The sequence below is a fragment of the Gopherus flavomarginatus genome, chromosome 1 (genome assembly GCF_025201925.1).
Source record: "Gopherus flavomarginatus isolate rGopFla2 chromosome 1, rGopFla2.mat.asm, whole genome shotgun sequence".
Classification (NCBI taxonomy): Eukaryota; Metazoa; Chordata; order Testudines; family Testudinidae; genus Gopherus; species Gopherus flavomarginatus.
Window position 1 is genome coordinate 149,931,513 of NC_066617.1, and position 13,705 is coordinate 149,945,217.

Sequence of the window (13,705 nt, forward strand, 5' to 3'; positions counted from 1 at the left end):
AGGAGGACAGATTGTGGCAAACCTGCTTGGAGTTGTTTAATAAATGGCCTAGGATCTAAGAGCAGACCCATGAGACTAGGAGGTTCAAATGCCCTCGTTTCTGGAACAGAAAATAACCCAGCTATGTGAGGCTAGGAAAACTGACCAGACTCCCGGTGCTGGATCTTGACCCGACTAACCACTGGCTGCTGAGAGATATGAAGGGGGCACCCACCAGTCATACTTAGGGGAGATTCCTCTCCCTTCATATCCAGCTCCTCACAATGAGGAGGTGTTGGACTTCCTACCAAGGAACTCTGGCTGGACCCTGCTAGAGGCTCCATCTCCTGTATCAGTCTGTGGCTAGTAGGTGTGTGATGGATTTGCTGGGAGAGACAAGGGTCTCTCTCTTCATCCCCTCACACTGGTGTTTCCAGGATTCTCTGAGCGGGTGTGGGGTGAGGCTCTGAGTATCATCCACCAGAGCTTCCATTTGATTGAAAGTGTGAGTGATGCAGTAGGGGAAGAGTGGGCTCTGCTGGACCATCCTCAGAGAGCCCTCTACAGAGACATCATGCAGGAGAACTATGAGAATGTGACCTCGCTGGGTAAGGATTCCTGTCCCCTTGGTTCTTGGAAGGGGAAATGAAGAGAGATGGTTTATGCCAACCCCCAATGCCATCCCTTCTCTGCCCTGTTTCTGCATCACTGTAATATGCCAGTGACATACACGCTACCAGAAACTTTTCCCTACTGCAGAACGCTTTGGGAACAGCGCACAGGAGCAGTATCACACAGTGTCAAATATGTCCTGTTTGCTCAAGTAAAACTGGGGCTGAGGTCCAACATAACATAAGAATGTCCGTACTGGGTCAGAACAAAGGTCCATCTAGCCCAGTATCTCGTCCACTGACAGTGGCCAAGTGATCTCTCTCCTGCCATCCATCACCCCCCGCTGACAAACAGAGGCTAAGGATACCATTCCTTACCCATCCTGGCTAATAGCTATTAATGGAGTTAACCTCCATGAATTTATCCAGTTCTCTTTTAAACCCTGTTATATTCCTAGCCTTCACAACCTCCTCAGGCAAGGAGTCCCACAGGTTGAGTGTGCCTTGTGTGAAGAAATAGTTCCTTTTGTTTGTTCTAAACCTGCTTCCTATTAATTTCATTTGGTGATTCCTAGTCCTTGTGTTATGAGGAGTAAATAACACTTCCTTATTCACTTTCTCCACGCCAGTCATGATTTTATAGACCTCTCTCATATCCCCCCTTTGTCTCTTTTCCAATCTGAAAAGTCCCAGTCTTTTTAATCTCACTTCATACAGAAGTTATTCCATACCCCTGATCATTTTTTTTGTCCTTTTCAGAACCTTTTCCAATTCCAATATATCTTCTTTGAGATGGGGAGATCACATCTGCATGCAGTATTCAAGGTGTGGGTGTACCATGGATTTATAGAGAGGCAGTTTGATATTTTCTGTCTTATTATCTATCCCTTTCTTAATGATTCCCAACTTTTTGTTTGCTTTTTGACTGCCTCTGCACTGTGAGTGGATGTTTTCAGAGAACTATCTCCGGTCACTCCAAAATTTCTCTCGAGTGGAAACAGATAATTTAGACCCCATAATTTTATATGTATAGTTGAGATTGTTTTCCAATGGGCTGCACTATGTGTTATCCTGATATCTAGTACTGCTGATCTCCTGCAATCAGTAATATCCCTCCCCTTCCTGTTCCCTTTCTCCCCTGAACCCCACCAGCCCATGCTTACTGTTCCCAGCTTCCCCAGGACTCTCTCATTGTGTCTGGACCTCTCTGTCAGTAAGAAGCAGTGCCAGGGAGACTTGCCCTCTGTCCAGAGTCTTTGATTTCTGGGACATGGATTTACTTTCTCTGTGTTTTAGGAGTCTCTTTGAAATTGAGTGTCTGTGACACTAAACACAGTGCAACCTGGACTGTTGAACAGCTGTGTCCCCTCAGTTCCCCAAGCTGAGGTGCCTTTTACACTGCTTTACTGTGCGAACAGCCACTCCTGGACAGGTAACACACAGTCTCCAGCATGTAACTCGCTGCCAGCTACACAGTATTGAGTGCTGCAAGTCAGTGACTCGCGAGTTACAGTGCACTACTGGAGAACCCCAGAAAATTCTCTGGTCCCAGACTTTCCCCCAGAAAAGTGCATCTTTCCCTGTCCGGCACACTACTGAACAACGCAAGCTCATATGAAGTCTGTCATTTCATCAGTGGAAAATGACATGCACCAGCCTTGTTATCCCAAATGTAGTTTCCAACACAGTTGAATCCAAACACACTGGTTAGGTAAAACAATAAAACAAAATTGTTAACTGCTGGAAAAAAAATATTTTCAGTGACTATGGGTAATGAGGCATAAAAGTCAGAATTGTTTACAAAAGAAATGCAAGATAAAACACAAACTAAAGTCTCACTTAAACTAAAATGGATTCAAAGCAAATGTTTCTCTCACCATGTACTGAGACAGGCTGGCTGTCCTTTCAGCCAGGACTCCCCGTAACCTGCCCCTGCCGCCCAAGTTCAGTTCTTCAGGATTTGTCATGGGCAGAGGGAAAGGGAAGAGAGAGAGAGTCCCAAGCATTTTCCTCACCTCTTTTTATAATTCAGTTCTTTGTAATAGAAACAGCTTCAGTTCTCAGCTGAGTCATGGTGCCAGGCTGTGTGTTGGAGATATGAGTCTCAAGTGGTCCCTGGGATGGAATGTATATGTCTTCTTCACACCTTCCCCCTGCTGGAGAATAGCTATTTGTTTACCTTGCTGTCTCTGAGAAACTGGTCTGTGGGGTTCCCTAGAATTGTAACTTTTTGTAATATCATACAGTAAAATCTAATAACTTTTCATACACTGTTGCTACACATTTTAACAGGAGGATAATATTCAGTAGATTATGCAATTTCAAGTGATACTTCACAAACCATACTGTGTACAAAATTGATTATAATTTTCCAAAAGAGTGAACATACTCTGTCTGTGTCTCTGTGTGTGTTCCCAGCAGATACGTGGGTATTTCAATCCTTCCTAAGCAGAGTGGTCTGCATATTTAAGGATCTTTGCTGCTGGTTCTGGGAATTCACTGGTTTACTAAGTTTGACACTGTCTGGAATTGTGAGACACTTTGTTGTTATTACTCTATTATTAATATCAATATGATAAAACTGCAATGAATCATGCTAGATATATCATGTTAGGTGTCAGGGGAAATGTTATGATTTTTCCAAGTATGATCATCTTGTTTGTATCACCTTTGTATTGTGAGAGATAGATATGTAGGATATATCTGTATTCCAGACTACTCAGCAGCTCTCATTAGCTCTTTGGCTGGCTGTGGCCAATCAGCAGTTTTCCCTGCAGCTGCTGAAGCTCCCAGCTCCACTGCAGGCATGTGTGAGTCCTTTTAATTTTCAAGGCTTGGCAGCTTCTGGGCTAGTTGTGGAGGGGTGGGCGATATGGGGTGGGCAGCCTCTTAGCAGGGGGCTGGGGGAAGATGGTTGGGCAGCTTCTTGGCTTGCCCTAGGGGGCTGATGGGAGCAACACGGGCTATGGGGGAGTTTCTCAAGGACTGAGCCAGCCATTCTCAGCCCATCCTGGTATCTCCCCTAGGACCTGTGCTCCCCCGCCAGCCAGGAGAAATCAGCGGTGGGCCCCCTTAGTGCTGGGCAGGGGGACAAACCAAAAGACATTGCTCCTTTAAGAAAAGTTTGCCCGGGTGTCTGATGAGTGAACTTGGGCTGAGGCCTGCTGCTCGCCCCCTCCCCGTGCTTCAGCCAGCTGGGTGTGCCCAGCCATGGCCAAAGGTGAGAGGGGCTTCACTGCAGCCCTAGCCCCAGGTGCAAATGTGCAGCCCCCCTTCCCAGTCCTGACCCTGTCTGTGCCTGGACTGCTCCCATGTGGGATCTGGGAGCTCCCAACCCCTAAAGTTCTGACCCAGGTTCTGGGGCTCTGCATCCATTTCCCCCATGCATGAGGGGACAAGAGGGGGCAACACACCACCAGTGCTTCTAGCCGCATCCTCCCTGTAGGCTCTTCTCCATAGCCAACTCTCATGCCTGGGAAAGTAACGCTTGCTCAGCTCAAAGCTGTCTTCCCCCTCCCCTGCCCAGACCAAGCTTGGCTGACGGGCTTTTCCTCCTGGAGGGGAAATTTATCCCCTCCCCCGCCGATCAGCATCTGCATCAGCAAAGATTGACTTCCATCCCCTGGGTCCATCCACCCCCCCATCTCCTCTCCCCTGGGAGCTGCATTCCTTTTGTTGCATTCACCCCCTGTATCAGCTTCAAGTCAGGAGATGCTGTCCTGCTTCACCTTGGGACACCTGAGCTCATCTTCCTTCGGGGTGCTGGGCTGCTGCAGCCTGGGGGAGGAAGCAACCCCTCCCCCCTCCTTTGGCCATGATCCTACCGGGGCTCCCCGCCCACAAAAGTTGCAGTGTGTGTGAAGGAGTCAGTGAGTGAGCTTCAAAGTAGGGACGGGCTGCAGCCTGGGGGACTGGGAGGAGCTGGAGTAATACAGCAGGATGAATAAATGGGCCATTTCTATGCTGGGCTGTTGAATTAAATTTCTCTCTCTGGCTCAGGGTGGTCAGTTTTTGGGCTGGCTACAGTGGGTGGGGTTTGGGGGAGACAGCTGCTTTGAGTGTGTGGGTGGGAGTGGGCACTAAACAGAGGCACCTGGATGTGGGGAGCAGAAAGAGAGAGAGATGGGAAAAGGGACACAGGTAGAGAGCAAGAACTGGGAAACATCAGGAAGGGGAGATACCAATTATAGACACACTTTCAATAACTAATATGGAAGTGTATAAATATGTTGAAAATAGCCTCGCCTTAAAACTGGCAGAGCACCCCTCCAGCGCAAGAACCCTCGCCCTTACGGCAGGAAGGAGCAGAAAGGAGTGGGCGGTAGGTGGGAGGCATTTAGAGCAGAGGGTCGGTAAGAAGAAAGCATTCAGAAGGGTCTAGGGAGATGGGGCAGGAAGAAGTACAATGGGGCGGGGCTTTGAAGAAGGGGGCTGAGCCAGGATGGGGCACCCACTGGCAAAACCAAAAGTCAGCACCTATGCAAACTGAAGCCTTGAACAAAGGACTGAATGACCCATCCAAGCTGTTGCTGTGTTCCAAACAGACCGTCAAGCTGGCAACTTACCAATACTGCTAAGAAAGTGATACATAGATTTCTGAATGTGTCTGACTGCTTTCCCATTTAACAACTTCCTTTCTGTTTCTTGTTTTCTTTCTCTTTCTTATCTAAGATTTTAGTTTAGATGCTTGGCATCCTGGTATTTTCGGTAAGATCCAAACCCATACTGACTTGGTAATGTGGTTGACCCTTTGGGGTCAAAAGAACATTTTGTTTATGTGAGCAGAGTTTTTAAATAACCTCTCACTGTACTGGATCTAGATGCTGACTGGGAGTCAGAGAACTGAAATGCAATCTGTGATTTCTTTTTTCAACTTCTCAATAACCCATGTTAAAAGCACAGTTTGTGACTGGTCAGTGAGTTTAACTTCAGTGTTAACCACCAGTTTGGGAAGCATCTGCTCTCCCATTTTCAACCTGCCCTGCCACTGGCATTTTCAGTGGGGACAGCCTCAGGCACACGAGGTCACGCTAAGCTGATCTCCCAGCTGGAACAAGGGGAAGAGTTATGGATCCCAGACCTCCAGGGTTCAGAGGAAAGAGAGATCCTGCACAGGTGAGGAAACATTAAACCAACTCAGAATCTGTAAGTGCCTGAAGGAAACATCTGGGATGCCCTACAAGCCCTTGGGAGGTGTCTCAGTTTATTATTGTCCCTAACAGGAGTCAATCCTCAGGGTAAATATAGCTCATGGCTTCCTGTAGATCCTAGCAGACACCAGGCAGTAGCTTCCTCCTTCCCCCTGCGAATTTGGATGGGATGTAGAGGCTGAATTGATTCCCTCCTCTCCTGTTTGGGGGAATAGTTTGAGGGAGTTCAGTTCTTGATTTTTATTTGACCTCCCTCCAGCGCTTGTTTTGGTTTGGTCTTTCCTTTTCCATCCCTGTTTGAGGTTTCTGTCTCATCACAGCAGGTGATGCAATGGTATGTGAGAAAGAGGAGCAGAATTCTCAGCAGGAAAATGTTAAGCAAGTGGATAAACACAAAGCGTTATCGCAAAGATCAGAAAGGAATGTGCCCAGGAATCGTAAGCGGGGAAAATCATGCGAGAGTCAGCACAGACCAGAAAGAGAAGAGGGAAACCAGCCAGGAGAGAAAATGAGTAAATTTATTTCCTGTCAGGGAACTCGGAAGAGCATCAAGGAAACCACAACACAGCAGGAAATCCTAATGGGAAAGAGGGAAAATACATGCAGCGAGTGTGGGAAAAACTTGACTCAAAGATCAGCCCTTTCTGATCATCAGAAATCCACACAGGTGAGAGACCTATTGAATGCAGTGAGTGTGAGAAAACCTTCAATTGCAGCTCCCACCTTATCAGGCATCAGAGAATCCACACGGGGAGAGGCCCTTCGATTGTAGTGAGTGTGGGGAAACCTTCACTCGAAGATCAGATATTTTTTTTCACCATCAGACAGTCCACACAGGTGAGAGAACCTATGAAAGCAGTGAATGTGGAAAAACCTCCTCTTTGGGCCCAAAGAAACTGTTTGTACACCTCCACTTCCTGGTTCAGTGTGTCTCATTACTGTTCCAGTGGATGCCAGGGTTAGATTGAGAACAATCATCCTTCACTGTTTGGATCCAAAGTGAGGGTGCTTCATAGGACAGTCCGTCCTCGTGGATCCCAAACTGGCTGCCTGATTGGGTAACAAGGACTTTCAGGCTGTAGAAATGATGGTAACCAATGAGGCAACAAATGTGTCAAGCTCCAGTTTCAGACTTCTGGATACTCGCATGTTGAGTCCTGATTCTAAGGTTTTGTTTCTAACGCTGTGGCTACACAATAAAGCTGATGTTGGCACAGCTGTAGCACTGCTATTACAGATGCTCTCCACCAATGGGAGAAATCTCTCCCCAAGAACTTTATTAGTCCAACCCTCACAAGCGGCGGTGGCTATGTTGGCAGGCAAAGCTCTACATCAGCAGGAGTGTTGTTTCACAGGGGAGTAGAGCTGTGTAACTACATTGCTCACCAGTGTGTATTTTTCATACCCCTGAGCAATACAGTTATACCGATAAATTTCTTTAGTGTAGACCAGACCTTATTTTTCTCTTGTTTTATGTATTTACATCACTTCTCCTCTACCTCCTCCTACTTTGAAAGATTTAAAAGTGTGAAAAGAGAGGTATTTTTCCCCATGATGCAAACATTCCCATATAGGAGATCCCTTCCACCAACACACATGGCAAAAGAGCCAGAGAGAGATGAACTCACAGAAGTGGTTGGGAACCAAGTTGGGACAAACCACAACTTGAGCTAAGGATCAGTTGTTGGCAATGGGGATTACAATAAAACTAACATATACAAGAAGAATTTGTGATATTTCAATATATTGTTGTTACCAATGAAAATGAAATTATAGGTGAAGTTATTGGCTAAAGAGTAAGACTTATTGTTTGAACTGAATTATTTTGGAAAATGGAAAGTTGTCCTGTTTTTTGTTTTTGTTAGTCATACAGGAAATAATGGCTAATCTTAAAAAGTTAATTTGATTTAATTTACCCCATGTAGTGTAAGGAGTTCTGGTAGAATAACCTCCCTCCTAAAGCTGGGATGGGAGAATGTGTGTGAGAATGTGTGTATAAGAGAATATTGGCCCAGTATAGATTTAAATTTTTTGTATTTCAAATAGAACTTATTTTGCTTAGCTTCGAAGTTAATTTCGATTAAAAGGAAAACTACTCGAGGAGACAAGTTGTATAACTTTTGACCCACTTAGCCTGTAAGGGTCACTGACTTCTCCACTTCTCTAATTTTCAAAGGAAAGGCATGACATTTGTCATAGGATGTGTCCAACAGGTAGGAAAGCTGCAATCGTCAACCATCAAGGAAAAGGCTGATTACTCCATTTTCTTTCATGTCAAAAAGCCACCTAGAGGTTGGTCTACACTGAAAAGCTATGTTGACATAGCCACATCTCTCAGGGGTGTGAAAAATCTATTCCACAGAGAAGTAGTTAATGTGAGCCCCAGTGTAGACAGGGTTGGGTTGTCAGAAGAATACTTCCAGTGTTTGAGGTGTAGACATAGCCTTAGGGCGGGTCTACAGTATGTCGTTATTTTGGAATTAGCCAAGTTAATTTGAAAAAAACTGATTCCATGCACACACCCAAATCAATTTTTTTATTTAAAGGGCTCTTTAATCCAGTTTCTGTACTCCACCTCAGCAAGTGGAGTAACACTAAAATCGAGTAGTTCCAGGTTAGAGGTACTGTGGACGCAATTTGACTTTATTGGCCTCTGGGAGCTATCCCAGAATGCTTCCTTGTGACCACTCCGGACAACACTCTCAACTCCCATGCACTTGCCTGGTAGGCAATAAAAGCCCCGGGAACTTTTGAATTTCATTTCCTGTTTGGCCACTGTGGTGAACTCATCAGCACAGGTGACTATGCAGAGTCCATCGTCATGAGAGACCACGCAGTCCTGGATTTGCAGATGAGCTCCAGCATGGTCTGAACAGGAGGTACTGGATCTCATTGCATGTTGGGGAGATGAATCTGTTATGGGAGAACTACCTTCCAAAAAAAAACTGCAAATACACCTCTACCCCAATATAACACTGTCCTCAGGAGCCAAAAAATCTTATAGGTGAAACTGTTATATTGAACTTGATTTGATCCACTGAAGTGCGCAGCCCCGCCCCCAGAGCACTGCTTTACTGCGTTATAGCCGAATTCATGTTATATTGGGTCGCATTATATCGGGGTAGTGGTTTATGTACGCTAAAGTCTCCAGGGCCATGACGGAAAGAGGCTATTCCAGGAACACAGAGAAGTGTCATGTAAAACTCAAGGAGCTTAAGCAAGCATACCAAAAAGCCAAGGAGGCAAATGGGCTGTCTGAGTCACAGCCCCATACATGCCGTTTCTGCCATGAACTGCATGCAATTATGGGGGGTGATGCCACCACTACCCCATTACTGTCCATGGACACATGCAAGTTGGGAGTTACAAGGAGCAGGGAGAATGACTTTTTGGAGGAGGAGGAGAACAGTGCACAAGTGACAAGTGGGGAATCCGTTTTTCACCGTCAAGGTTCCCTCCCCACTCTGAACTTTAGGGTACAGATGTGGGGACCTGAATGAAAGACCTCTTACGTTTATTTGCCAGCTTAGGTTAACAGTAAGCTGCCACCACCAAGTGTATTTCAAATCTTAGGGGAGAGCCACTTGGAACTCTGCCTTTTCCCAAATATCTCCCAAGTCCCTAACCCCTCCTTTCCTGGGCAGACTAGAGACTAATTTCCTCCCCAAGTCCCTACAACCCTTTTCCTGAGTAGGCTTGAGAGTATACCCTCACCAATTAGTCCTGGCAAACCTGGTGGCTGAACTTTGTGACTTTGTCCTCACCCATAACTCTTTCGCATTTGGGGACAATGTATACCTTCAAGTCAGCAGCACTGCTATGGGTACTCGCATGGCCCCACAGTATGCCAACATTTTTATGACTGACTTAGAACAACCCTTCCTCAGCTCTTGTCCCGTAATGCCCCATCTCTACTTGGGCTGCACTGATTACATCTTCATCATCTGGACCCATGGAAAAGAAGCCCTTGAAGAATCCCACCATGATTTCAACAATTTCCATCCCACCATCAACCTCAGCCTGGACCAGTCCACACAAGAGTAGCACCGGATTTACCATGATGCCAGTGGCACCATAGGGCCGGGCCCAAGCTCAGAAGGGGGCCTGTAACACTCACTTCCTCCCCTCTGTGGAAATGGAGCCTCAGAGCCTCCCGAATCCAGCATGGGAGCTGAGACCTCACAGGGCCCTGGGAGCTGTAGTTCCTTGGCCAGGTCCCTGCCTGGAGAGCCAGCCTTGGAGCAGGGAAAGAACTACATTTCCCAGCATTCCCTTGGCTGCTATCAACAGGAAAGGGAGGGGGGAAGCTGAGAGACTCCATGCGCTGCAGCTTGCTGTGGATGGGGAGCTGGCTGCTAGAAGGCGGTGGCACTGTGAATGGGGAACAAGTGTGCCCAAGGAGTAGAAAGCTTTGCCCCAGATAGCACCCTCAGAAGACTTCCCCCAGACTGGCTTAGGGATGTTGGTGTGACCTCGCCTGGCAGCCCCCAAAGAGAGAACTGGGTGGACTAAATGTACAGTGCCCTCCCTCTATCTGAAGCCTATCAAGGAAGATATGTGGATCCCACCAGAAGTTAAAATAAGTAAGGGAGGGGAGGCTCTACTAGAGGACCTGGGCAGCTTCAGATATAGTACAGGAGGATTTCCACTTCAGAGCCATGAAAATAGAAATTTACTTTTTCCTTTCCAGATTTATCTAATATTCAGAAAGGGAATCTAGCACCTGCCCCCCAGATTTGAACACCCTCAAAATTCAGAAGTGCTCAAGCTCAATTTGGGCAGCTGTTGCTTCATTTCTCCCAAATCAAATATGCTGAGCCACTGTAATTTGCTGTAGAAAAAGTAGGATAAAATTGAGCAACACATGCTGGGGTCTTCCCAGTGCTAACTAGGACTGGAATTGCTATTTTCAATAGCCATTACCAATTTTTTTTTTTTAAGTTTTGTTTGTTTAAAAGGAAGACAGTGATATTGCACTGGCAAATTCCCCATAGAAACAAAGAATGGAACAAAAGAATAACAAAGGCATCTCAACTTTTCCTCATTTATGTAGGACAGTCTTATAATATGGATCCAGATATCCTCCAATCACACAAACTGAAAATTGTTCCATTTTACTGCAGTTGTGTAACCAGGCAGGAACCAGTCCTGTCTGTTCTGGGAACATCCAAAATTCCTGCTGAACTCAGAAGTGCCCTGCTTTTGTGACCATCCCACCTGATATGTTCAGCCCTTGTAAGCAACGCAGGTTCACATTTAGTAATTGGATGGGAAGCGTCTCAGAAAGCGTAAGGTGCTGTAGGAGGTGTTGCTTATTCACTAGATAATGTGAGACCTTCCTGTTGCACTAGTAAACCAGTGCCGCACAGAATGCACTTTGCTCCTAGAGTCTAGAAGGGGGCCTTTGCTTCTATACACAGCCCATTAAAGACAATGAAAAGACTTCTATTCACTTCAACAGGCTTTGGATAGAACTCATTATACACAGGGTAACTGCACTGTCTTCACAGGGTCCTGATCTCACAGCAGGGGCGGGGGGCATGTGAACTTATTGCAGAGCTGCTGCTCAGAGATGGGAACCTTCTGGCACCCCAGCCTCCAAAATCATTCAGGCTGCACTTTCTGCATGACTGTGTGCTGGCTGAGGGGTGCTTGAGAATTGATGGCCTCTGCTGCAGGAGATGGGAATCTCAGATATTTAAAGGCATGGCCTAGAGGAGGGACGTGCCTAATTCCAAAGCTGCCTAGGGCCAGCGCCGAGGATTTAGAGTCCCTAGTGCTGCTATTGCAAGGTTCAAGCATGCTCAGCCTTGGAATTGCCACCCTTCCTGCGGCTAGCAGCTGCAGCTGTCTAAGGCTGACCTCTGGCCAGTTGGCCCCATGGCTATAGCCAGAGAAACTGCAGGTGGCTCTGTGACTACTGAGGGCCATTAAGCTAGAGCAGCTAAAGGAACTGGAGTTAACCTCAAGGAACAGAGGTGACCAGAAGGAAAGGAATGTCAAGGGGAGCAGGGAAAGAGGGAGTAGGTCAGGCTTGCAGGGGGAGCTTCCAGCTGGTTGGGGAGCATGTCCAAAGTAGAAAGGAAACAAGCATGGGGAAAGGTGGTGGTGACCAGGTAGCAGACTAGCATGTAGATGGGAGCAGAGGGAGAAAGGCTGGTGTCTTCAGATTCCCAAGGGCTAAGTCCTCACTTTGGGGAAATGGTGTTTGCAGGTGGCTTGCTCAAATGGCAGGATGGGTGCTGAGGGAGGGATCTGTCAGAACTGATCAGGTATCTGCTGGCTTTAGAACTTTGAGCTGAGATTAGGACCACATGCAGTGACTGGTGACAAGGGGGGTACTGGAGACATGGCTAGAGAAGATCTGAATGAGGAAGGAGATAAATCTGTGAGGAGTTTCCTTGATCACTATGAAAGTTCTACTCACTGTGGACACTGGTAAACCCACATGGGTGTACAGCTCAATAAGAAAAACCGGGGGCTGAGGGAGCTGTGTATGGCAATGCATATAGTCAGGGAGAGGTGTGTGATCAAAATGAAAAATGTCTCTGAGGTTCAGTACCAGGTATCCTATGGCACCAATGGCACTGCCCCACCAGGCCCACGCTCGAAGCCCACAGTGACTACATAGGGACCCACAAAAGGCTAACCGGGCCCTGACTGCCTGAGCACTATTTCAACCCACATTTTTGGGTGGACCTCCCACAATGCAGAGCACTCCCCTGCAACACACACACACAAACTCCTCCTGTTGTTGGAAGGGGAACAGGAGAAAGGACAAAAGAAGCAAGAGAAGAAGAGAAAGGAGGGAGGGAGGGAGGGAGGGATGAAGGAAAAGGTGAAACAAAAAGGAGAAACCTTAATGTCCGCAGTGATTCTAAGAGACAAAATCCCAAGTGTGGAATAAAATTCTGCCTCCTTAAGCTCCTGTTTTCCATGCCTGGAATTCAACTCTCACCAGATGGATCAGACTGAACAGGCTTCAAACCTCGAGGAGGCTCTTACCTTCTAAACAGAGACATCTTTTTTCTAGTAAAATCACTGAAAGGGAAGGAGAAAACTCGAAAGAGGTTCCCCCTGGCACTCACGTACAGGAACCCGAATACTCTCTCAGTCCTCAAAGAGTGACCTGGAGAAGGAGACTTGCTGAAGCAAAGCCACAGGGGTCTCTGAGGTTTCCCTGGCCCCTCACCCCTCTCCTGTCTGGCTGATGTCAGCATCTCTCTGTGAGGTCACCACCAATAGTCTGAGGTCCTGCCAAAGGCCTTTGTGATGTCATTGCCACGCCCCTTCCTTTCTGGGCTAATGTCCTGCCCCTGGCCAGGCACTTTGGACGTTTGACCTACTCCCTGTGGATCACCCTACTCAAGGAGCATTCGTTCTAGGAAGCAAGCTGGCTAGGTAGTAAACTATCAGATGCTGCTCCTAATGCTACACTCAGTTTTTAAGAAATTATTCGACTTTATGGCCAGAAGAGACCATTACGGCATCTAATCTGACCCCCCTGCATATCACAGGCCTCCTGTATGACACAATAGCTACTTTTGGGGCAAACCCATTCCAGAAAGGCATCTACTCTTCATTAAATGACATCAAGAGATGGAGAATCCACCACTTTCCTTGGTAGCTTGTTCCTGTGATGGATCATCCTCACTGTTGAAAATTTGTGCCTTAGTTGTAATATGAATTTGTCTCTTTCCATCTTCCAGTCATTGGGTCTTGTTATGCCTTTCTCTGCTAGATTAAATATTTATACCCACTATTTTCTCTCCATTGAGGGTCTTCAACACTTCAATGCAGTGTGTACACCAGCCACAAGCTGCTGACAGAGGGAGCGTTGTGTGTTTTTCACATGCCTGAACTATATAAATCTGCTGAAATAACTTTGTAGTGCAGACCTGGCCAAAGATTCACACACACACACAGCTTGCAAGGAAAACCTCATCTGCTCCTCTGCTTTGCAGA

The 13,705-nt window shown here is 46.8% G+C and overlaps 1 protein-coding gene and 1 pseudogene across 1 annotated transcript; both read left to right on the forward strand.

Annotated features, from left to right (window-relative positions):
* The window catches only part of LOC127046625 (zinc finger MYM-type protein 1-like), a 398,827-nt pseudogene that overhangs the window by 5,788 nt on the left and 379,334 nt on the right, over window positions 1–13,705 (forward strand).
* LOC127043082 (zinc finger protein 331-like) lies at window positions 356–6,512 on the forward strand. Its single transcript, XM_050936774.1, has 2 exons — window positions 356–587; window positions 6,061–6,512. The coding sequence occupies exons 1-2, from the start codon at window positions 554–556 to the stop codon at window positions 6,510–6,512; spliced, it is 486 nt and encodes a 161-aa protein (XP_050792731.1). The 5' UTR covers window positions 356–553.

Bases quoted from the DNA above. Each gene is read 5' to 3' on its own strand.
- LOC127043082 (XM_050936774.1), top strand. From the start codon at position 554: ATGCAGGAGAACTATGAGAATGTGACCTCGCTGG. The intron at 588-6,060 runs GTAAGGATTCCT...GTCTCATCACAG, and splicing joins TGAGAATGTGACCTCGCTGG to CAGGTGATGCAATGGTATGT.